We start from the raw sequence: 24,150 nt of genomic DNA on the forward strand, positions 1-24,150 counted from the left end.
TTAACACCAAAGGCATTGATTTTCATTTTGAGATGCTTGTCATTAATTTCTACGATGAAGCACTTGGAGCACAATGCTCTCAGATACATTCCAGTTTAACATACATACATACATACATATATAGAGTTAGATTTGGCTACACCTCGAGTGTATTTCCACTCAGATCCAATCAAGTATAAATTGAATAATAAGGATACTACATTGATGATCCGAGCCGATGGATGTAATCTACTATATTTAAACTACTTATATATTAAAATCATATAATTTAAAGACCCCTAACCTACATCAAATGATAAAAAATTATATATTATTTAGTATTATTTAGACGGTTCATTTTTGGACCACTTAATACATAAACTAAAAATCTTCAAATCGCATCTATATAAGCAATCTAGAGATAGTAAATCACATCCAACTAGAAACCCCATCATCCAATCTATACCTGACCAGTTCTGAGTAGAGATTGACTCGAGTGCAGCCCAATCTATCTTCATATACATGTATGTATGTGGATATATATGTGTGTGTATATATATAAATATATATATACACGTGTCTATATGCAAGCATGCATATTTGCATATGTTGTTTTGTTGAAAGATACCCTCCACATCGGCATGTACAAACAATCTCCTTTCACCAAATCAAGTTTTGCAATCCACTTTTCTTTCCTCGTTGAGATCAGAAAATTGCTATAGATATCTATGTATACTGATTATTTTTCCCATTACATTTGCTTTAACCCTATATAACTTAGGAAACCATGATAAGTAACCATAAGATTTATTATTATTATTATTATTAGATCATTTGCTAATATACCAAGGTTATTTATTTGTAAAGCAACCTTAGGAATTTGGGATTTTGGCTCGGGATCACGGTGCTTGTGCAGCTTTTATCCATAAAATGATCATTGCAGAGGTAGCAAAATCCTTGTAGCTTGATTGGGGCTTGAAAAAGCAAAAATTGTTGTCTAGCCTCATCTTGAAGGTCAGTGCTTCCTAGGTGGTTGAATATTTGAAGCAAAAATTTCAAGCCAATAGCCACAGGAGTAAGTAAATAACTACAAAATGATCCAGCATAGGAACACAATTGCCACTCAAATCAAAAGGATATAAGTTTGCCAGCAGTGCGACCATATCCAATTAAGTATAATACTCAGTCAGCATCAGCAAAACAAAATCTTCGGAACGGATATTCACAATATTTTGATTGAGGATCAAATGATTATATACACTGATTTACCTTCATTGCATAAGAAATGAGTAAACAAAATAAGAATAACCAGAAACAATATTCAACTTACAGTCTATACCTAACTGGTCCCACAAGTACTTCATAATAGTTACAAAAGTAAACAAAAACAATTTGTAGCTCAATTTGCAATTTAATGTGAATTAATTCCAAAAGTAATCATGTGCTTCATTGCAGTTATAGAATAGGGAAAAAAACAGAGGTGCACATTGTGTTGGTCAAAAATCAATTACTCATTTGACAACCAAATTGCTTCTCTAAATACCAAGCAATGGTACTCCCTTCACCCTCACATCAAAATGTGACACTTGCCAAGGTTTCCTCCCAGGAATGTGGCAACTCTTTCAGCATATGGTCAACATGGAGCCACTGTTGTAGTCTGATAATTAAGATTTATCAATTTCTAGAACAATTTGATTCACGGACAATCTGATTAGTTTCATTTATTCGATAGTTCCGATGACTGCGCACTATTCACAAAAGTAGCACTTTTGTTGATCCCCTCAAGCACTAAAATCCTTACTGCTTCTACTCCCCTCTGAAAGGTGAAGTCGAGCTGAATCCACAACAAATATATCCTTCTTAAGTATCAGAAATGTAAAGACTGTTACTAAATCAACTATGTAGTTCAGTTTACTGAACCAACTATTAAGTTTGTATGCTTAAAATACTTGGAACAAAGATCAGGGAAAACCTCTTCACGTTCTTGCTTGTTGAAGGGTCTGAGAACAAAATTGGCAGGATCCATCTTCCCTGGTGGTCGTCCAATGCCTTGATGAAAGTCACAAAAAGTTCTCTTTAAGCATGCTGCACATAACAGAAGGACTGAAAAAACACGGATTTGTATTCTTACCTATTCGTAGACGTGGAAAATCACGGCTTCCCTTAAAGTGGTTGATGACACTTCGCATGCTGTTAATTACTACTAGTGTCAGTTAAAATCCAATCAGACAGTATCTTTTATCTTAAACCTGCTTTACAAATGAACAGAGAGAGAAATAAAACTGCTGATCTGGTAAAAAGAAAATTGCCTCAGTAAGACACAAGCCTGTTGTCAAGTCAACAAAAAAAAAAGTATCAGACCAAAAATTCTCCATTCTAGTATATAGCATAGTACCCCTAGACTCTGTTGCTTGAGGACTTAAAGCAGGCCATTAGTACTACCAGAGATTTCTGGGCATCAAGAAGTGGATGGTATCAGCTGCCAACATACTCGTATGCAGTATGGTGGTATATCCATCTTACAGAGAACCCAGTTAAAAACTGTTACAAGAGTGCCCAGACTCTCACAAAATAAGCCTACTCTACAATCACAACCTCTGTTTTCTTCAGGAAATGGTAGAGCCCCAGTTAGAAGTGGAATGTAGATGGAAATCTGTATTCATCATAATTGCATGGCAATAACCGTGCTCCTTATAGCAATTACTAAAAGGAAATTTTCTATGTAACAAACTATCATCTCATAGCTGAAAGGCAAATCATGTCTTGGCAGTACTACTAAAGATCAGCAGTTAACCTATGCAATTTCCAATGTTGAATAACTATGAGCTAATTAAGGGGCTGTCTGGATGTTGGCGTAAGTTATCTGCTGATAACTCCTGTATCCACCGAGGCCAAGGAAGACAAGTTCTGTTTGTGAAGGAAACGATGGATCTCTAAGAGCTGAAGAATTCATAATCCCTAAATTTTAGGGATAGCGCAAATTACCTTGCTATTAGAATCTAGTGTCCTAAAAACTGGATAATTTGCTCTGAAACTCTCTCATTGTATGACTTCACTCCTCTTTCTACTTCATTCTCTCACTCTCTCCAGTGGCAAGCCAAGTAATCAGCGGATAGCTTAAGCTCAGCATTCAAACAGGGCCTAAATGAATTATGATTCTTCACTAAACAACCATCCAGGTAGCACCCAGCCACCTATCAGGCAGCTGGCCTACTACCAGGTCTCAAGAATAGATCAAGTCATCAAACTGATCTATTGCAGAACAGAACCTGGCTAGTCCATATTTCAACAATCATAATCTCTTCCAGCTGCTTGATACTGTCCTCTTTTGAGCCTCTTATCCTTTCTTGATATCTTCTATATTTACAGGCCAAGACAGCCACCTTTCCACTGAAACTAGGGATGGCAAACTATGACCCGACCCGCCAACCCGACCCGTGTTCGACTCGCCATAAACAGGTTTGGGTTTGGCCTAAACAGGTTCGGGTCGTAAATAGGTTAACCCGTTTAACCTGTTTATTAATTGGGTCGGATACGGATTTTAGACATCCAACCCGTTTAACCCGTATAACTTGTTTAACTATTGGGCTGGTAGATAAGGGCCAAAAGACAAGGCCCAGGACCGGCCCAATTTTCTGCCGCACGCCCGCATGGGCCATGCGCATGGCACTCCACCTCGGGCCCTCGGCCCGATTTCACCGCGATGTCGGCACGAATCACGATCCCTCAGTGTTCCTCTAATCAACTAATCCTCTCCTGTCTTCCCTCCCATCTTCACCGCGAGGGCCTGATTTGGCCATTTGGGGGACTTGAGGCTAGGGTTTGTGACAAGCGTCGCCCGAGCTCTCTACTCTCTCGTCTCCCCTCTCCTCTCCTCTGCCTCTGCCCTCTCCTCCCCGGCTCCCCCTTGCCGACTACTTCTGCCTCCCCGTCGACGGCGAGTCGGCAACCGCGGCTATATCATGCCCCTCGATCGACCGATCCCACTCTCACCTGGGACAAGATCATCGCAGCTACATCACCTCATCAACGCCCCGCGGCTACATCGACGCCCCCCTCCTTCTTCCTCCTCGGCTAGGGTTTTCAGAACCCACAACTAGTGCTACCAGAGAGAGTAGCTGCAGCTTCTTCCCGGAGCGAGGTAAACCATAAACTCTAACCCCTGTTTCCTTTTACCCCATGATAACAAAATAAAAGAAAAGAAGAAGAGGAAGACAAAGGGGGAAGGAACCTACCTACGGTCTCCGGCTGTGGATCCGGCGCCGCGCTTGATCGCTGTCGTGGCCGCAGTTGTCGATGGCTACGCTAGGATTCTTCCTTCCCTCCTCTGAGGGGTTCTTTTCCTTCCCCTGCTGCGGATAGGCAAGGCAGAGAGGGTTCTTCCTCCCCCCTCTGCTGAGGCCATGACTTGGACCACTTGGTCGCAGCCTCGCAGGTGGAGCTGCCGCAATGAGATTCGGGAGAGGAGCCACCGGCCCCTCCCAAACCTCATCAGATCTTCAGGCTCCGATTTCTGAACATCAGATCTTCTCTCTCTCTCTCTGTCGAACCCCCCACCTCTCTCTCGCGCGCGCGCCGGAAGCAACCCACCCAGCCACGGAACCACCCTCCCATCTCTCTCTCTCCATTTGGTTAAACGGGTCATAACAGCAAACCCGACCTATTTAATCGACTTGTTTATTAAACGATTAAACGGGTCGGGTCGGGTTACCTGTTTAATAAACAGATCGGATTCAGATTGTAATTTCTGACCTGTTTATTAAACAGGTCGGTTCAGGTTTATACTTTTCTGACCTATTTAATATCTGATCCGACCCGTTTATGTCCGACCCGACCCGATTGCCACCCCTAACTGAAACCCTAGGTTTTGCGTTGCTGTGGCTCCTTACTGCAGCAGTCTTATCATGGTCATTTTCTATCAACTGAAACACCACCATATGGTTCTCGATGCACTTCATCACCAGTCAAGAGAATACGGGCACTTCTCCACTGATACGTGTTCTCCCCTTTGCTTGGAGGGACCTCTGTGGATTGAACAAACACTCCATCACAGTGGTAAATCTTCTAAATCTTGATCCTGTGTTAAGTTCCTAGTTGTAGATTGTTAGTTTTGTTACTGAAATTAACGCTTCTAATCAGCCATGCACATAGCATGTGTTATACTAAGACATCTTGCATCAGATCAGAGGCTCGTTTGGTATTTTTGATATTAACACATTAGATAACAACCATGTTATGCAATATAGGTGTGTTTTCTCAATTAGTTTTAGCTTCAGATTTTATTAATTTCATTATTTTATTGTACATTGTACCTTTTTAGGAGTGCATATTGCAGTGTCTCCCCTGCGGATATCCTACAATAGAGCACATTTTCAAATAGGAGACCAGGGCACAAGACTAAACCACTACATTACAGCTTATGTAGATGCATGTTACACCGGTGCACATTAATACAGATAATGTAAAATTATAATTTGCTACAAGTTACCACTTGACACATATGGTACGGAAGTACATGCTCCTGTACTGTGCAATAACATTTTAGCATGGTACATATACCATAATCATTCTACACATTTAAATGGACAGAAAAATCCTTGATGCGAAGTTTTTAAAGCCAAAAACTGATGGCAGAGAGATCATGAAAGCATCGCAAAGGCTTAAACAAAATGAAAAAGGACCTCAATTAAAAAATGGAAAAAGCTGGCTTTGCATGAGGATGTAACCAAATATAGTAAACAATGAAGAAGCATATAAAGCCACACATTAGTTAGGATAATGGCATTGGTTATGACTATGATTATGGAACTATAGCACAATTGAGGTGATGTCAACTCTTATCAAAGGCAAAAGGTAGTGGATGGTTGACATCAAGTTGATAACAATTTGAAACAAAAGAGACCAACGAAAATGAAAATTGGTCATTTCTTAGTTGTAGTTATGAATAGAGTACTTTTTTATGATTTTGAGAGTAGGGACTCAACTATGAAGCGATAGATTTCTGTAAGCATAGAGTGATTAGTGGGAAAGAACAAAATACCCATTGTGGCCCCCATGCCCACCCTTTGGTAATAGACGCAATTTTGCAAAAGCCAAGTCTAGGTCGTCATACATCTGCAGAAAAGAAATCCAACACTCAATGGAATGAAGGGAAAAGGTACTTCATCCTAGTAACAATAGAGCCATGGAAGTATTACAAGTACCATACCAGAAGTACTTGATTCAGTGGTATGTTGAAATATGAGACAAGTGATCCAACCTACATTTCATGGGCCAAAAGTACATCATAAATAGAAAGAGGTTTAGATATACTGGAGAAATCTTTTCAGATATATGTACTTACAGACTCACCACTTGCATTCATAAAAGCCTGTGGTTTGGCGAGCATGACAGGGGCGTTTCCAATGCAGCCTAGGAGCAAAAGTGTAAAAAGTTTATTTGAGGTCCGTATAAACAAGTATTTTATGTAGTAGGGTAATAGAGTATTGCTAGTAAATAAAAAACCTTGAGACAAGATAGATCGAAATCTGTATAGACAAGAATTGTATGTCATAATATAGAATATTGCTATTAAATAGAAGATCTATGTTCTTTTCTTTTTTTTTAGTGGGAGGCAAGTTCTTGTATTTAATTAATATACAAAAATTATGTTAAGTTGATAATCTATGGTAATGGGACCTGCCTGCAAGGACAGAATTGATAAACACATAATCAGGCAAAGCACAAATTCACTAAACAAAAGATTCAGGGTCAACAGCCGACAGCACTAAATTGACATCATGAGATAACCGATTGCCAGTCTACTTAGAGCAGCAGGTCAGATCCACTGTTCAGTAGATTTTTTTTCCTGAAAAGGGTTCATGAAAGAAAAACGGTGGTCTTTAATATTCATGTTTGGATTGTCCCTTTTTGAGTGCACAAGAGAGCAACTTTAGTCGGTTTGATCATTTGGGCATCTCACCAGTCCTAACAGACCTTACCTGCATCCCTCTTCTTAGTGGATCTTCAACCTAGTTTAGGACAATTCAAACAGGAGCATGTCACTAGATTTACTTAGTTTGCAAAGCAATAGTTGCAGAAGGCCAAGGTTTTAAAAACCGGTACTGAAGAGCATACCAGTTTCAAAAAATCATTATGGTTCCAGGTACCCACGCCTGGTATGAGACTGCACCCCATACCTTCACATTGTGCACCAGTGCCAGTTTTATGATGAAATGGTATGGCACTGCTGATACCATCCCATCCCACGGTTTTTAAAAACAGAATGGACAATAAATGATAGCAAACTTTAGACCATTGAGTGGAATTACAAGCCTCTACCATCAATAACAAGCCATGAAGCACGTTCAACAATCTCATATTTGCAAAACTACAAATAAAAATTAAATAGAAAGCATGATGCAGAAAATAAACCAACATGCGGAGATTATTTTCCTCGTATATGTTCATGTTTGTGCTTGAGGGAAGCATTGCAAACCAAGATATGTGCATATTTGTGTTATTTCTATAGTAACATGAAAAGTACCTTCCCCAAACATTGCTCGGAAGCGTAATTTGCTCATGGATATGCCCTCAGCTTCGGCTATAGCATCTAACATCTCGAAACCGACCTAAAAGGAAAGCAACCAATCCTAAGAACAATTGATAAGGTAGGCTATTATTTCTGAGATTGGAGGAGGAAGTTCGAAAGTTGTGCAACAGTGTTACAAATAGTCAACAATGGAGTCAATATCCTCATAAAACACAATTGAAAAATCTAACATGTGAATTAATGCTCAAACATAACACCATAGCCCTAACCATCAAGGCTTATCCTAGCTATAATCTCTATCAATTATTAGTATTAAGGGCGATCAACTCAAACATAATACAGAACTACATCCCTATCTGTACCATATGATATGTGTACCATGCCGGGTAGTTATCAACATAGTGCACAGGTAATACGAGTCAGGTGGGAGATGCCCATTGTAAAGACCATCTTAGAAGGCCTTTCACAAATTGATTTGATGATTGGAACCACCTCATATTGCTGCAACTGAATCTTTGCCTGTAGTTTATTTATTCCAAAAACTTTAGTAGGCATATGGAGTCAGTGATGAAGATCACACTTCCTTTTTTTAATTTGGACTTTTGCGGATTGCTCGTGAACAAAAAACCCGTTCAGATCCGAAACAGTCCAAATTGTTTGGCGGTATTCAGCCCTTTCACTCAGAAGATACTATGAAACAGTCTTGTTAGTCTCTATTAAGATTGTTGCCTCAATGTTGAAAACAAACACTGTAGCAGATTTACTCGAATCTATTTTTTTTAAAAAAAAAAGGCAATAAACCACCTTTTTTGTTCAGCAAGTGAAAATTTGGGAAAAAATGAAGCAAAGGAGGAAAATACAAAAAGGAAAAGACAAGGAGAAGAATAAGAAGAAGGAAGAGGCCTACATTCTGTTAGAATAAAAAATGAAGCAAAAGAGGGAAAATATGAAAAGAAACAACAGGAAGAAGAAAAAGAAGAAAGAAGAGGCCTGCATTAGTTTCTTTCACTGAGTTAACCTTCATATAAGAAAGAAGAAACAGCCTGCTATCAATTTTATAGGTATAACTAGATACCTGTCCTTCTCCAATTAGGACTTTCAAAATAGGAAATAGGCTAGTTAATAATAGCTGAAAAAACCCATCGTGCATCCATTACATCTCTCTCTCTCGCGCGCACACACATGCACAAAAGCAATTAATGCTCCCTACCAACCGGCCTCTAAAAACACTTTAGAATACCTCCTAAATATCCAATTTCCAGCTGAAAAGAGAACACTGACTGAAGAAGATTGGACCCAGTTGTCTTAAATCCCAAGAAAGGGTTGTTCAAGCCTTTATGGTGGGGCTACAACTTGGTGAGTTTGGACAAGTCGAGAGCAAGCCAAAGTTTGCAATCTCGATATAGAACTGCATATTGTCAGTATAGCACTAAACTCACTACAAACGTTTGGTATAGGGGCTGTACCTAGTCTCACTACTGTATGAAACACCTTGTACCAGTGGTGCGATCCAGTACAACAAACCATGGGGCTAACCCTAAAGCAATCTAACCTTTATATCTCCCAAACCAACCAACCTTGGTTTTAGGATTTCTCTAACACAACCCCATTTTGAGCTAAAGTCAAGTTGGGATGAGCTGGTGTTGGGTTGGGCTATGTTGGGTTGGATAATTAGGTTAGGCCAAGTTGTATAGTAATTGAAGAGTGGGGAAGTCCCAAAACATTCTTTAGGGGTTAGCATTGGTTTGGTTGAGATCTAATTTAAGTGCATTAATTTAATTCTATAACTCAAAAAGACTAAAGGCATGACTTAAATGAAACATATAAGTAATTTTGCGTGTAACATAAATATAAGTTTATTTATTTATCAAATTGGATCTGGTCGGGTTGAGTTCAGATGGTTCAAGTTGGTTTCGGTCGGATTTAAGCTCAATCCAAGTCCAGCCCATCTAGAGTTCAGGTTGGGATTTTTTAGCTGAAGTTCGGACCAAAATTCACAAAAGCTCAACCTAACCTAATGTTAAAGACTTAGACTTGAGCCCAAAACAAGCTTCACCCTTATTATGGTTGGCCATTTTTCAATAATAAGGTTTAGTGACAAGGCCACTGCTAGATGGTCCTTGCCTGCCCTAACTGCACCACAAATAGCCTTCTCATCTATGTGCTGCATCCCCGCTCATCTTTCATAGTCCCCCCACCACAACCCTAATGTCATAATTTGGAGATTTAGGATTTTATTTAAGGGCTTTGATGCATCATACTTCAACTTCTAAGAACATAAAAGAATTGGAGTTTCTTTCTCATCTCTCTAGGCCATTGAGTGCTCTCTCCTCTCAAATAACATTTCTTATGTAAATCCTTTCTTCAGATCAATATTTTTTGTGCAGCCAATTTAGTAGTAAAAATTGGAACACAATTGTTGTTAATTATCTTATGCATTAATAACATAGCTTCTGCATGTCAGAATCTTTTTGTTACTCACGCATCTCTTTAATATTAAATATAGCTTCAATAAATATATAATTAAAAGTCAACTACATGAAATATAATTAATGTCATATATTTTTAATATAGAAATCTGTACGGAAGTTTCCTAGATGTTGCCAACCCCAAACTTGTTTTAGCCATACACTTCCATACACTAAAACTCACTTCATGCTACTTAGGAAGTATCTACTCGTTGAGTCACAGCCTAAACTAGTAGTGCACCAACGTACTTGGCCTCTGAAAGAAGGCCAATGATGGCAAACCAAGGAAGAAAAGAAAAGATTTTACGTTTTTTTCGTTTGTGCATGTGTTTGTGGGGAGGCTGAGGGTTTGGATATAGAGAGTTCTATTTTCTATTTAAAGTTGGGTTTGAGCTACAAGCAATTCTACCCTGCATCCTGAATTAAGTTTTTGCTTTATTTTTTGAATCTTGGAGTCCATTTCAAGATTATATCTAGTTTAGGTGTTGCTTTTGAAATTCCAGCGTCATGATCTAATCCAAAACCAGAATTTCCTTTGTAAAAATTTCTAGAATGCATCTTGGTTTCAAGATTTATAATATATATATATATATATATATATATATATATATATATATATATATATATATATATATATATATATTCCACAGACCTCTTACGTTTTCTTAAGAAGACAATCAGTATAAAAGGAGTAACACAATTTAATTAAAGTACACAAATATGTCAAAAAGTTTTTCTTTAAAAAAAAGGAAATAGCTATAAAGATGAAAGAAAAGCCAAAAAAAAGAAATTGGAACAAGTCCACGTACGTTGTGGCGGGTTCTCTGGTACATCTTGCCTGGGTTGCCAAGGCCAACGAGCAACCAAGGTTTCTTGGGGTGGATTGGGTCGCTGGCGGACGAAGCGAAGGCGTAGGGAGGTGAGAGGCTAGGGGAGGAGGAGGAGGGCAGCATCCTAGTGCTCCGCGCCCCCCGTGTGGCGCAGAGAGGAAAGGAAAAGCGCAGCCCACCGGCGGTGGCGGACGACGAGAGAGCAGCCGAGATGCCCAGCATGCTCTGGCAACCACACCAGCAAATGTCGGCGAGTAGGAGGGACTTCGCTCGATAAGGCGGAAGATTGAGGAGGCTTCGGCATTTGCAACGTGCGGCGTCCGATTAGGGTTTGAAAAACGGCCCAAGGTAAAGTTGGTTTCTTGATCGGACTGGAAACTTGGCCCGACCACGTCCTCTTGTATGAATCGGCTTTGGGTCCGAAGGGGTTGTATTTTTTTTTTTTTTTTTTTTCTAGAACAGATGGATCATACCTGACGAGTATGAATAAACCCAATAAAATCAAAAAATAGAATATCTTGAAGTGCGACTGTGCGAGGAGCAACTCCCCATTTTCAGCCCATAGGATCTACCGGAGTGACAGGCTACATAAGCAGCCACTCAATCCGCAGCCCCATTGACTTTGCAGTATACATATTTGGTTTGAAAAGTTCCTCCATTCCTCACTATAGCCCAAATGTCCCAGAGCAATGGATGGTCACAACTGTTACCCGTTGGACCCTCCGGATCCAACTAATAACGGTGGCTGAGTTATCCTCCAGAATGATAGACTTAGCCTGTAACACACACCGGGCATGGCAAAGGCCCACTTAAGTAGCCCTCAGCTCCACACTCGGAACCAAAGTGTCAAATAGCTAACTGCCCCCAGCGGTCACAACTTTAGCAGACGAGTTCCGAATAACAAAACTCGCACTGCCCCTCGTGCCACCGTCCATGACTAACTCATTAAAATTGACCTTGAGAAAACTTGGGAGTAGAGGCTCCAACAGGGGTTGTATTTTTCACGCGAAAGAAAGACTACCTTCTTCCCCGCGAATCCACAATTGAATTATGGAATAGTCACTTCAAAAGCTGTGCAAAAGGACATGGGTGGCCAACTGTGCTGTGGACTGAATGACCTTCTATATGGTCCATCATTCTGGAGATGTTATTTGGGACGGACATGGCTCGGTCCCAAATTCTTTGCAATTTTTACTTCTTCTGATTTTTTGAGCTACACTCACATCCGTTGTGTGTGAGGCGCCGACGTACCAAAAAAAAAAAAAATTGTGCAGAGGATGACTAAAAAAGTTCGGATTGCTTCCAGATCTACATAGATCACAATCCAATGATCAAAATTGTGGAAAAAAATCAATCATTCTTTTGTGCAAAAAATACAACCCGGATTCAGGTCAGATTCGGGGTTTTTTTGTTTTTGACTTGGGTTTTAAATAGGTCACACATGGGTGGCAATGAGATAACAATCTATTTGGATGGAAGCGGCTTAGATAAAGCCGAGTCTGGCCTTGGATATGGGGCGCCCTTGTACGGACACGAGCGGACAGAGCTTAATCATGTGTAATAAGGTTAAGTGTAAATCAAAACTTTGTATGTTATTGATCCGAGCCATTGCCCCCTAATAGGTCTAGGACCTAACAATAGCCTTTGAAATATGAACCAACTACAAGCCTTTGATGCAATTAATTTTTGAATTGATTGCATGTTTTTCAATATTTTGTAACCAATTGGAATGGATAACAACCATTACAATGTTACATTGTTATTATTTTACATTTCACAATTCATTCCAATAAAGTAATATTTTCAATTTTCAGTGTTAGTTAACACATTTGTTTTATTTTATAGGATAAATGCCACTAATATATTCATACTGCATTTGTCATTCTTTTTCTATGGCAAACCAAGCATATGCAGTGCATGTTTTAGAAAAATAATATAAAAAATTAATTGTAAATTTTTGTACTTTTTATATTTATTCACTCTCATAAATATCATAATAAAATATTTTCTTCTCCATCTACAGCTGGTGCTTCTATTTTTTTCTAATTTTTTACTCCCATAATTTTTTTTATCATTGTATTTTTTCTATTTACTGCATCATGTCAAGTGACAAAGATAATGATTTTTTTATATGATCTCACTAAAAGGAAAATATTTTATTGTATTTTTTTTATTCGTTTGTAAGTGGCGTTTTAAATTTTTCTTATTTATTTTCTATCACTTTTTTATGACGATTATTTTCATGTCCATGACCATTTTTGTTTTTTTAAAATTTTATTGCAAAACGAGATTTTTGATTTGTTTATTGCTATAACTGCAAATTGGAAAAAATACTTTATGTCTAGTTTTCCATTTACTGATCCCATCTTTCATGGAATCGATTCCTTTTTTGTTTTGAATGTACAAAGTCTAAAACCAGGATTTTATTTTATTTCCTCAGTTATACATAACCATGATTATATAACTAATCTAAAAAAAGTTGAGGGGTTCTTTTGTAATAAAAAAATAAAGGACAAAATCCCAAAAGAATATTCTTAGATTCCGAAACTCATATCTATGTATAGTAGAGATAGATGTTGCAAAACTGATTCATTTTTGAAATATCATTCATTCTTGTTTTTATGACAATGGCCATTCTATTCCTCAACACATGACCATGCTTCTCATTTAATCATGGATTCATAAATTCTCTATTTAAGGAAATACCGGCTTTCAACAAAATCCTGATTTTCTTACTCATGCAAGCCAAACATTGAAGTGGAGCTGGATTTCCTGTTCCATTCCATCCTCATTCCATGAATCAAATCTAGCATAAAGCTTAGTAAGCAAGATCTGCCAGGCATTGTTGGATCTACTTAGAAGCAAATAGCTTCAAAATTCTCATCTCTACAATGGCAAGCAGCCAATACTTCCAAGTATTTCTCACCAAATCTAGTTAAAGCAAGAAAGCGATGATCTATTATCACTCAAAGCACATAGCGCAGATAGGTCAAGACAGCTTTCTAATTGCATAAAAACATAGGATCTACAATCTCGAGCACTCCCACACGTTTCATTCACTTACAAATTCTAAAAAGGTGGGTGTCACAGTGATAAATTCACACATTAGCAGGATATCTTGTTCAGGCATGAGAGCTTCCCGTCACGAATGTACGCTATACATTTAGCAGGACATGGAGCCAACATACATACTAGTTGATACTTATGTAATTAAATCATCCATAAATGGGAGATCAAATGGTAGCTTGACGACCCCAGATGCGACCAGGAGAAGCAAGAGCCACACTGGCAAGATTTTCAGAGACACCGTCATCAGAATCCGCTGCCCTGCAATATGATTACCAAAAGCAGTGAAAGAAAAAATTTGGTTAGCATTAGATAGATGCTAGAACACCATCTATTGAAAATATGAACATCCACAAAGAAGCCTGGAATGATCAAAAAAGAAAATTAAAACATGTTAACTTAAAATTAGCGCACTGAAGTGAGAACACCAATTCATCGAGGATTATGTCACATGGAAATGATTGCAAAAACTCACGAAGACACACAGAGATGCAGCGTTGGAGGATGGCAGAGGAGATCAGTTAGTTGGTCTTCAATCATTTAGTTAGCTCAGCTTTAGAATGCTGAGATTTCGGAGAATGTCTGATAGAAAGGTGAGATTGAAATAGAAATGAATCGGTAAGGGCAAGGAGGAACTGGCAACCAAATGGCAGGCTGTAATGAAAGAATCCAGATGGTGCATAATGAGGAAAGATCCATCTTTTCTATTGTTTGAATTTTAAAAATGCTGTTAAAATTATTTGGGCTTTTGTCTGCCACATTTGAAAACAACTACTTATACATAGGAAATAATCTGTACTATCGTGTGTTATTCAAAGCTGATGACAATTATTCAGCCATGGTAATTACGGGAAATGTAGTAGATTTTTATTGGAACAAGCATTGTGGCAACAACAAGCATGAGTCCAAAACAAAAGGTTGACAGTAAGATAAAATGCACTTGAAGCAGAGAACAAGCAGCAAAAGTGTGTATTCAATCACATTTCTAAGCAATATTGAATTTACTGGTCACAGCAGGAGACAAGCCTGCCACAGACTAACATTCGGTTACAATAATTTTTTCTGGCAACTCAGATCATGAAAAGGAATAGCACGTATCAAAATTCATGTAATTTCTGAGAACTTTACTTGACTTTTCATTATATGCTCACTAAAAGTTAACACATATCAACATGCATATAAATGACAGATTCAGGACAGAGACTCTGGCATCATATGCTGATGAGTCATCACCTCATTCGAATTCTAGTACAACTTTATCTGACATCCTTTTAAACATTACGTGGTATCAGAAGAATGCAAATTGAAATGCAAAGCTCAAGCTCATAATTTGGGATAGTTGTGCTTGTACTCATGGCAAAGAGAAAAGAATTCACACTGGACTCAACATGACAACATTCTCATAAAAAATCCCAAACCCTCTGAAACACACCTTATTCTGATGCATTTTCACTGAAAGAGTATGCCAATTACCCTCTTGAACTTGATCTTCTACCTTTTTCCCCTCAACCTTCCCCTTCAAAGCTTTTTCCTCTCACTTTATACAAATGCAACACTAGTGTCACAACCTAGGACCTCGTCCAAAATGGCTAGCCAGAAAGCATTTTTTGGGTTCCTTGCCCCTATATAAATATCCAAGATCTCTCCGGCAAATACATACTCTCTGTGTTTTTCTCACAACAATGTCTTTGTCATTTCGTCAGACTAAAAGTCCAAATCCATTCAAATCTAATCACAAGCACTACGATCGGTCTGTGATCAGCCTCGATAAGTCCGTGCTGTAATATTCTCTAGTCCACATATAGATCATAAACCGGGTCCACTCTGATACCACTTCTCATAGCCTAGGATCTTGAGTTTCTTAATCCTGTATAAATACCCAAAATCTCTCGAGCGAATAACCAATATGGGACCAAACACACACAGGTCCTCACAACTAGTTCATGGTATTCTACGCAGAAAAATACTTCCTTTCATCCACTCTCGCATTCTTTATTTCCAACAAATTAATTATAATATCCAGAAGATGCCTGCAATGTTCTATAAGCGAAAAGAAATTAAAAATACTGAACTGAAATGTACTATATGGTAGAAACTAGGAGGAGCAGTTTGGATGTACCAGACCGAGAATGGGACTCGGTGCGATCAGCCACCCATTCCGCCGTCTCACGGATCTTTCTCTCCGTAGGACCCTCGGCCTGCCCGATGGGAGTAGAGGAGAGGAAGTCCATAAATGGGGAAGAGGATGACGACGATGAGGACTGGAAGGGGTCGCTGGCGACGCCTATAGCCCGCTCGACCTCCGCAACTGAGGGTTGCTTCCGTGGCGGAGAGCCGTTTCTTCTGCGAGAAGGCCTGGCGGTCTGGGAGGCGAGGGTGGTTCTGGTGCGGGCTCTGGCGGCGGCGGCGGGAGGAGAGGAGTGGGGTACGGCTGCTGCTGTTAATAGTCCCGCTGCTCCCAGTACCCGACCCATCCGCGTGGGCCTTTCTCTGGCTCTGTGGGGAGGGAGATTTTTCCGAAAGGAGGCAAACCCTATCCGAAATCCTACACAGACGAGTTCTATGAAGGGTTTCGCGACAGTTTCTCGGGTTTCGCCAGAGTTTTATCAACTTATACCTTGATTGATCCACGGGTTTCTTTTTTATTATTATTATTAATAAGGGTATAACAGGGCTTCACACACAACCACGATTGTGGGTGCGGTGGCTTGATTTGAACTGCATCTCCGACCTCCAATTCACTCGAACACCAGTACACCACCGTGGTTAACCTTTCTTAAAATGTTAAAAATCCGTTTGCCAACAATCATAGGTGATTGATCCACAGGTCTCACCGCCAACGTTATTATGTTATTACGGGTTCCACTAGCACAGTTCTTGACCGTTGTAATTATTCTAATAGGATAATTAAAAAATAATTATGCTAATTTTCCAATCACTATCATAATTTGGAGGAAAATTTGTTGAAAACTTTTGAACTTCGATACTAATTAATACTTGATTAAAGGAAAGATGTATGTAGAAATAACGGTCATTATTTATCTCATAATGGACAGTTCAATTATGGTATCAAATAATGCACTGCAACCACTGTTCCAAATTTCATGTTATCATGTATAATAATGTAATAAAGAGAGCCCAAAAACCATCATAACAACTATTATTGTAAATAATGAATTGATCCTCGTGAAGATGGAAAGTTGTACAATTTGGAAAAGGAGAATTTTTCCTATATCTTGGCCAATATTTTATGACTGGAATATTTGTTAAAAAATTAGTTTAAGTAATTACAAGAATATGATAGAGAAATATAAGTCGATGACATATTTGTTTTGTGTTAGCTGATATCTTAGAATTTATCATAATGACTAAGTTTTTCTACATATTATTGTCAAGGAGCATCTTATATATATATATGTGTGTATATATATATATATTTATACATATGTATATCTATATGTATATATATACATATGGATACACACACACATATATATACATATGTATATATATATATATATATATATATATATATATATATATATATATACATATGTGTGTGTGTGTGTGTATATATATATATATGTATGTATGTATGTATATGTATATATGTATGTATATACATATGCGCGCGCGCGCGCACCCACACACACACATATATATATATATATGTATATGTTGTGGTTCAAATTTGGCCCGAGGGTGACCACGCTGGAAGAGTCGAAGGAACTACCGGTCGGAATGGAGTGGGGACGCCGCTTCCTGCGCGCCAGCATACCTGCACAAAGTCTCACTGATGGGATTCCGGTGAGAGCCCTCTGATGATTAAGTTAGAGTGGATCTTAGGTGGTCCAGCCAAAAGTTCTTGGGCATTATCAGATGGGGATATTTATAGTCTCCGTGGAGGTGCTTAGGTGGCGTGTGGCCACGACTTGCTTGGGGCACAGGTTTCGAGTTGTTCCTGCGCACGGTATGGCATTGCAGGCGTTAACAGGGTATGGCCCTTGGTAGCAAGGTATGGTCCTTGGACGTCATATCGTAGAGTGGCAAGTAAGCAAAGCATAGCGCGGTGAGGTTGTAATATACGACCATGTATGCATGCGTAGGGGCGCGCATAGGCGCGCACATATATGCGGCCGTAGGCGAGATCGAGCTCGCTTGGAGGCTGCAGCCTTTACTTGGTGAAGTTTGCTTGATGAGCACTGAGGTCAGGCCGATTTGGAGGGCGGCGATATACATTCGGTGAGGTCGACTCGGCAGACTCCGAGGTCGGCCCAGCCTCCTTGGCTCTGAAGTCAGCTCGGTATAGCGTCCCGAGCTCGGGTCGGGGTGTTATTGTATATACCTACGGTTGACAAGGCCTTTTTGGCTCTTGGTTGATCTTGCAGGATGCCCCAAGCCCGGCTCGAAGGGCATCATTGTAGATACCTGCGGTCGACGGAGCCTCTTCAGTCCTTAGTCAATCTTGCAGGGTGCCCCGAGCGAAAAGGTCTGGCCGAGGTTGGCTCGGCCTTTAGTAAGATCCGGGGTCGAACTGATGCTCAGCGGGACCAAGGTCTGGCCTGCTCGGTGCTTATGTCTATTTGGCTGAAATTAGGTGGTCCCATATTATGAGCAGGATAATCCATTTTGCCCCTCGACTTTTGAGGTCGAGTCACTCTTCAGCTTGAACGAAGGAAGTAGCTGGATAGTTGGTCATCCTGTTATAACCAAGTGCTTATGAGGATGTGTGCACTAAGCTGGGTATACTTTGCATAACTGAGAGTTGATTACTTTAGGCCGAGTCCTGCAAGCTGAGCTTTGAGTGGATCAGGTTGCCACGTCAATTAAAAGGGGAGCGGCTGCAGGAGCTCTTTGAAGTGTTGCGTGCATGCTCTTTCTCAAGGCGTCGCCGGGTGGAACGCGAGAAGTCAGTCATTAATGCCCCGTTCTCCGAAGTGCCTCTCATGACCATTTTGGACCTGCCACGTGGCGAGATCCGGCTACTTGGGCGTTTGGTTAACCCGATCGAGCCGTTGAGGTAGGCTATATAAGGTCTTGAGGGGATCTTAGGGCCCCCATTCGATTTCTCTTGCTTCCATCCTTTTTTTCGGCTGCCATCTTCGTTGTGAGAAGTTGCAGGGATGACCTTCAGCAACAAAATCCTGATGACCCGACCCAATGAGGTGGTTGCATCGGATGGAGCTCAATCTGAGAAGAGGTTGAAGAATCTCATCACCGGTGTCACTAAGGGCTTCCGCTACAAAATGCGCTTCGTCTCAGCCCGTCGACGCCGGTGTGGATGATGTCCGGAGCGAACAAGTTCATTGAGGTGCACGAGCTCGTCGTCGAGGAGACAGTCTGGGATGCTGTAGAGGCCGCCACTGTGGTCGGATCAGAAGTTGCTCAAGCTGACAGTTCTTTTCTACTTGCTTTCTTTTTTCTCTTGCTTTTGCTAGATCGGCCACTTAGGCCTTTTTGTATTTAGCCCGACCTCAAGGTCAGCTACTTTTGTACTCGGCCCTTAGCCTTTCAACATGAATAAAGTGCATTTTCTTCACTACTTTGCATTTTGAAATCCGACATGATATTTGAACTCGTTTTGCTTGGAGCTTTATGCTTAGCTAGCAAGGTCCGAACTGCGTAGTTTAGGTACTGGCTTAGCCTCCATACTGCCAGATAACTCTGCAAAGTTGGCAAAGAGCTCACCGAGGCCGAGACGGAGGCCGCTACCGAGGCCGAGATAGAGGCCGCTCCCGAGGTTGGGACGGAGGCTGCTCAAGCCAACTGAGCTTTCTTCTGCCAATTTTCTCTTTTCTTTTATTCTTGTATAGTCGGCCACTTAGGCCTCTTTGTAGTTTACTTTTGTATTCATGCTGACTTCAAGGTTGGCTTCAAGGCGGGCTTTCTGAGTCGAGCTTGAGTGACTTTGTCACATCACTCAAAGCGGAAATAGCTACGGGGGATCTTTAATGTGTTGCGAGCACACTCCGAAGCATTGCCTTGTGTAATACGAGGGGCCAATCATTAATGCCCTATCTCCCGAAGCATTCGTTATGATGATCGGCTTTTAGTACCGCTATCTAGAGAGATTTGCTGAGGCAGCTCCTAGGCCCGCCACACGACGAGATCCGGCTAGTTGGCCGCTTGGTTAAGCCGATCTGAGCCGTCGAGGGAGGCTATATAAGGCCTTAGAGAGACCTCAGGGCCCTTATTTGATTTCTCTAGCTTTCTTTCTTTCGGGCCGCCATTGTCGCTCTCGAGCTTTCTGGGAGGCTTCCGGAGTATTTTGGAGCTCTTCGGCGAACTTCACGATGAGCTCTGCTTTCAGTTTTCGGAGGATGATCATCGGCTTCTTGCCCTTTGCCTTGCCCATGGTCTTCGCACTTTGGTGAATGTATTCCGAGGTTGTTTCGTACTGAAAGCCAACCCCGCAGACAAAGAGTGGTGGTACTTCTCTCCTTGGGAGGGCTGCACCCTTTTTCGAGGTGCTCCTTCGTCTATTCACGGGTGGAAGGAAAAAATCTTTTTTGTTTCCTCCGAGCGATCGTGGGGGTTGGACCCAACCTGGAACTCGCCGCAGGCCACTATAAATAACAAATTTCTCAAGCTATCGTGTTCTGAGCAGGAATGTTTGGACGAGCTGCTCGGGCTCAGAGGGACTTTGAAGCTTCCCGATCTGCTCAATGAGGAAGCTTTACTGAATGGCGGTCTGAGTTCAGCTCATCTTGAGGGTAAGGGCGGCGTAGCCATCCTTCTTCTTTTCTCCTCTTTTTATATTTACTTCTCACTAAGACTTTTGTTATCAAAAATTGCAAGAATGCTTTTCGATGCTGAGACTTTGATGGCTAGATGCTATAAGAGGATGGCTGCCTTAGATGGACCTCGGCCCGAGCGGAGGCTGAAGAAGGCCAGGGTTGCACCGTCTCCTGGTGTCGCACTGGACGAATTCGCTCAGGTCGACATCGTCGGACTTGCCTGGCCTAGGCTCGAGCAGGCCTTACTTACTGAGGTCGAGGTACTCCCACCGATAGTAGAAGGGGGTGCAATAGAGCCAGCAGGATCACTAGTTGCGGAGCTCGGAGAGTCCACAAAGCCGTCCGCCAACGCAGATCGGACCCTGAGCTAGAGAGCGGGCTCGGGGTCCCAACTTCTTTGGGGATCCCGTTCACTTCTGAGGTCGCAAGCTCTTCTGGGGCTGAGCCCTCGTCTGAGGCGCCGACCTCTGCTGGGGTCGAGCCTGGGTGTCGTCTGTTCGAGGACGACATGGCCCTTGTGTCTGGCAACGTTACTCGCAAGCTCGTTGGCTGTGCCATACTTCTACGCGATCGAGCTCAGATGGAGGGGCAGGAGTTTGACGAATTCGCTGGTCAAGCCTCTTCTACCAGCATCATGGTGAGTAATGTAACCCTCCTACTTTCATTCATTTTCTTTAAATGCTCGACCTTGGCTGATATTTTATCTTCTGTGCCAGTTTCTCCACTTGGTCGACATGCTAGTGTCTGGCATGCTTGACTGCCAGGGGCAAATGAGGGTATTCCGGCCGAGGATAGAGCACGTTATGTACCGAAGGCAGGAGGCCGAGGCTCAAGCAAAAGCGGCAGAAGGCCGAGGAGCGGGTGACGGCTGCCGAGCAGCGGCAGCGCAAGACCGAGGAGAGGGTGGCGGCTGCCGAGCAGCGGCAGCGGGAGGCAGAGAAGAAGGCAAGGGCAGCCGAAGTTTTGATCGAAGCCGGACTCGTTCATATCCGTGACATGGAGGTTGAGCACGCCCGGGCTTGTTCGGCTGCTGAGGGCCGTATTTTTGAGCTTGAAGCTGCACTGGGCGGCCAGAGGCACGAAGCCGAGGTTATGAGACTAAGAGCCGAGCGGCTTGAAAGGCTCACGGAGAAGCAAGTCCGGGAGGCCGTCCAGAACTTCCACCAATCCGAGAAATATGTGAATGAGCTGGCGGAGGGGGCAACTGACGCTCTGATCCAGGGCTTTGAAAACTGTTGAGATCAAGCTCAGCGACTTTGCCTAGAAGTCGACCTCAGCAGCCTTCGTCCAAATCTATGTAGGGCTGCCGAGGAAGCGATTTCGCCGGAGGTGAGTGAGCCAATCGAGGCATGCGAGCTCGTCACCGATACCGCGGATGAAGACGTCGCAGGAGCTATTTCCGAGATCGGGACTGGAGCTGATCCCGAAGTCGCCGCTGGGACTGAGGCCGCTACTGAAGTCGAGCCCGAGGCTGCCCAAGACACCTGAGCTTTGTCCTTTATACCCATTTTTCTTCTTTTTTGTGTATTCCGTCCGGTCTCAAGGTCGGTTTCTTCTGTATTCGGCCTTTGGCCTTTAATCATCAATAGAACATACATCTTCAGCATTTCGTGTTTTTGAAATTTGGCCAAGTACTTGGGCTTGCCTTGCTTTGCGCCTCGTGTCGAATCACTGTGCTCGGCTAGCAGAACCCGAACTATATAACATGGGCGCTGACTTAGCTTTTACGCTGCCATGTAACTTTGGCCAAGTTACTATGCTCGACCCTTACCTCCGACTTAGTCATAACCTTGGAAAGTTGGTGAAGAGCTAGCTGCTCCCTGGCTTGCCCACTGGGGCACTTTGGGCACCCAAGTCGAGCATCAGGCCTGCTTCGGACCCTCTTATGAGAATCGAGATCAGGGTCCTTTCACTTCCACACCACAGTGTGCCAGAGGATCTTTTAGGTAGGGGGTTGTCATAAGCTTTCTTGCCTTGTAAATTTTCGTAGGCTTTATTTGGGGTGCTCGATCTATGGGTGGGTCGCCCTCGAATATTTTTCTTGAAGTCGAGGGAGTCTTGTTGATTCGCAGCCGTTACGGCAGGGCATTTGAGTTTAAGCTCGGAATGTCCTTCCCTGCGATTAATGGGGCCTCTTCGGCTCTTAGGAGCTCTTTAGCTCGCAATCGACATAACACAGGGCGTCCGGAACTCAAGTCGGGGCGCATTATCGAAGAATACTTGGCGCCTCGAGCTCGGATCGGGGCGCATCATCGGAGAATAGTTGGCGCCCGAGCTTGGGTCGGGGCACGTCATCGTAGATGGGCACCCCAAACTTGGCCGGGGCGCGTCGTCGTAGATGGGCGCCCCAAACTTGGCCGAGGCGTGTCGTTGTAGATAGGCCTATTCAGCTCTTAGTTGACTTTGCATGATGCTCCTACTCAGATTAGGATGCCTGTGTTGATGGGCTTCTTCGGCTCTTAGTTGATTTTGCAGGACACCCTCACTCATATCAGGGCGCCTATGTTGATGGGCCTCTTCGGTTCTTAGTTGATTTTGTAGGACACCCTCACTCAGATTAGGGCGCCTGTGTTGATGAACCTCTTTGGCTTTTAGTTGATTTTGCAGGATGCCCCTACTCAGATCAGGGCGCCTGTGTTGATGGGTCTCTTCAGCTCTTAGTTGAGGTCGTCGTATGTTGTTGAATATCGTCGAAATAGCATCGAATATCGTCGAAATACCGTTGGATGTCGTCGAAATACTCCTGCGGTCGCGAGAGCTCTTTGGCTTGCGATCGACACAATGCAGGACACCCCGAGCTCGAGTCGGGGTGCGTCGTTGAAGATATTTGGCGCCCTGAGCTCGGGTCGGGGCACGTTTGTCGATAATATTTAGCATCGTTATATGTAGATGTGGGCTCGTGCCATAGAAACAACCAAGTCATGTCGAATCCGTTAAAGCATTTCGGAGATACATTTTTTTAAGGCCTAAAAGACAATTTTCATTGATAATGTACTTTTGAGATTAGCGTTCTAACCTGGAGGAGCTAAGTGTCATCCACAGGTGGCAGTTTGTGAGCCCCGAGCTGCTAGACCCGAGCTGGTGGGGATGAGGCCTTCGCCACTGCCCCCCGAGGTCAAAGAGTCGCCAGCACGTGGGATACATGGATATGGCGTTAATGGTGCCCGCGATGGGGTGGTTGTTGTTCTGCCCCTCGCGTGGCTCTAGGCTCTATTCCTTGGGCTCCCCCCTGGTCGGCTTGAACACGAACTAATCAACCCAACATACCTCGGTGGATAAGTGCTTTGATTTCATCTTGGAGATGGTAGCGGTCCTCTGTATCATGGTCGTGATCTTTATAGAAATGACAATATTTGCCGGAGCGCATTTGCGACTCGGACAGTCGCATCCTCGGTGGTGGTCGGAGGTAAGCTTGAGCCTCGATTTTCTTGAGGATCTCGGCTCGGGTAGACATAAGGGGAGTGTATTTTCCGAACTTCTGGAGAGACCTCAGACAAGCCGAGCTCTTAAGCTGAGGAAAATTTCTCTGAAGCTCGGGA

At 42.4% G+C, this 24,150-nt stretch overlaps 2 protein-coding genes across 2 annotated transcripts; both read right to left on the reverse strand.

Annotated features, from left to right (window-relative positions):
* Positions 1-1,284: 1,284 nt before the first annotated feature.
* LOC103708193 (peptidyl-tRNA hydrolase, mitochondrial) lies at positions 1,285-11,130 on the reverse strand. Its single transcript, XM_008793016.4, has 8 exons — positions 10,788-11,130; positions 7,505-7,589; positions 6,323-6,390; positions 6,188-6,238; positions 6,020-6,093; positions 2,111-2,169; positions 1,952-2,028; positions 1,285-1,813 (listed from the first exon to the last, which is right to left on the reverse strand). Exons 1-8 carry the CDS (start codon positions 11,028-11,030, stop codon positions 1,697-1,699), a joined length of 774 nt encoding a protein of 257 aa, XP_008791238.2. The 5' UTR covers positions 11,031-11,130; the 3' UTR covers positions 1,285-1,696.
* Positions 11,131-13,784: 2,654 nt separating this feature from the next.
* LOC103708192 (probable NAD(P)H dehydrogenase subunit CRR3, chloroplastic) lies at positions 13,785-16,451 on the reverse strand. The gene is made up of 2 exons (XM_008793015.4): positions 15,994-16,451; positions 13,785-14,135 (listed from the first exon to the last, which is right to left on the reverse strand). Exons 1-2 carry the CDS (start codon positions 16,346-16,348, stop codon positions 14,011-14,013), a joined length of 480 nt encoding a protein of 159 aa, XP_008791237.2. The 5' UTR covers positions 16,349-16,451; the 3' UTR covers positions 13,785-14,010.
* Between the last annotated feature and the right edge of the window lie 7,699 nt (positions 16,452-24,150).

This window comes from Phoenix dactylifera, chromosome 4, assembly GCF_009389715.1.
Source record: "Phoenix dactylifera cultivar Barhee BC4 chromosome 4, palm_55x_up_171113_PBpolish2nd_filt_p, whole genome shotgun sequence".
Taxonomy (NCBI): domain Eukaryota; kingdom Viridiplantae; phylum Streptophyta; class Magnoliopsida; order Arecales; family Arecaceae; genus Phoenix; species Phoenix dactylifera.

Bases quoted from the DNA above. Each gene is read 5' to 3' on its own strand.
- LOC103708192 (XM_008793015.4), bottom strand. From the start codon at position 16,348: ATGGGTCGGGTACTGGGAGCAGCGGGACTATTAACAGCAGCAGCCGTA. The intron at 14,136-15,993 runs GTACATCCAAAC...ATCATATTGCAG, and splicing joins CGAGTCCCATTCTCGGTCTG to GGCAGCGGATTCTGATGACG.
- LOC103708193 (XM_008793016.4), bottom strand. From the start codon at position 11,030: ATGCTGGGCATCTCGGCTGCTCTCTCGTCGTCCGCCACCGCCGGTGGG. The intron at 6,239-6,322 runs GTAAGTACATAT...CATGAAATGTAG, and splicing joins TGAATGCAAGTGGTGAGTCT to GTTGGATCACTTGTCTCATA. The intron at 2,170-6,019 runs GTATTTTGTTCT...AGTAATTAACAG, and splicing joins GGGCATGGGGGCCACAATGG to CATGCGAAGTGTCATCAACC.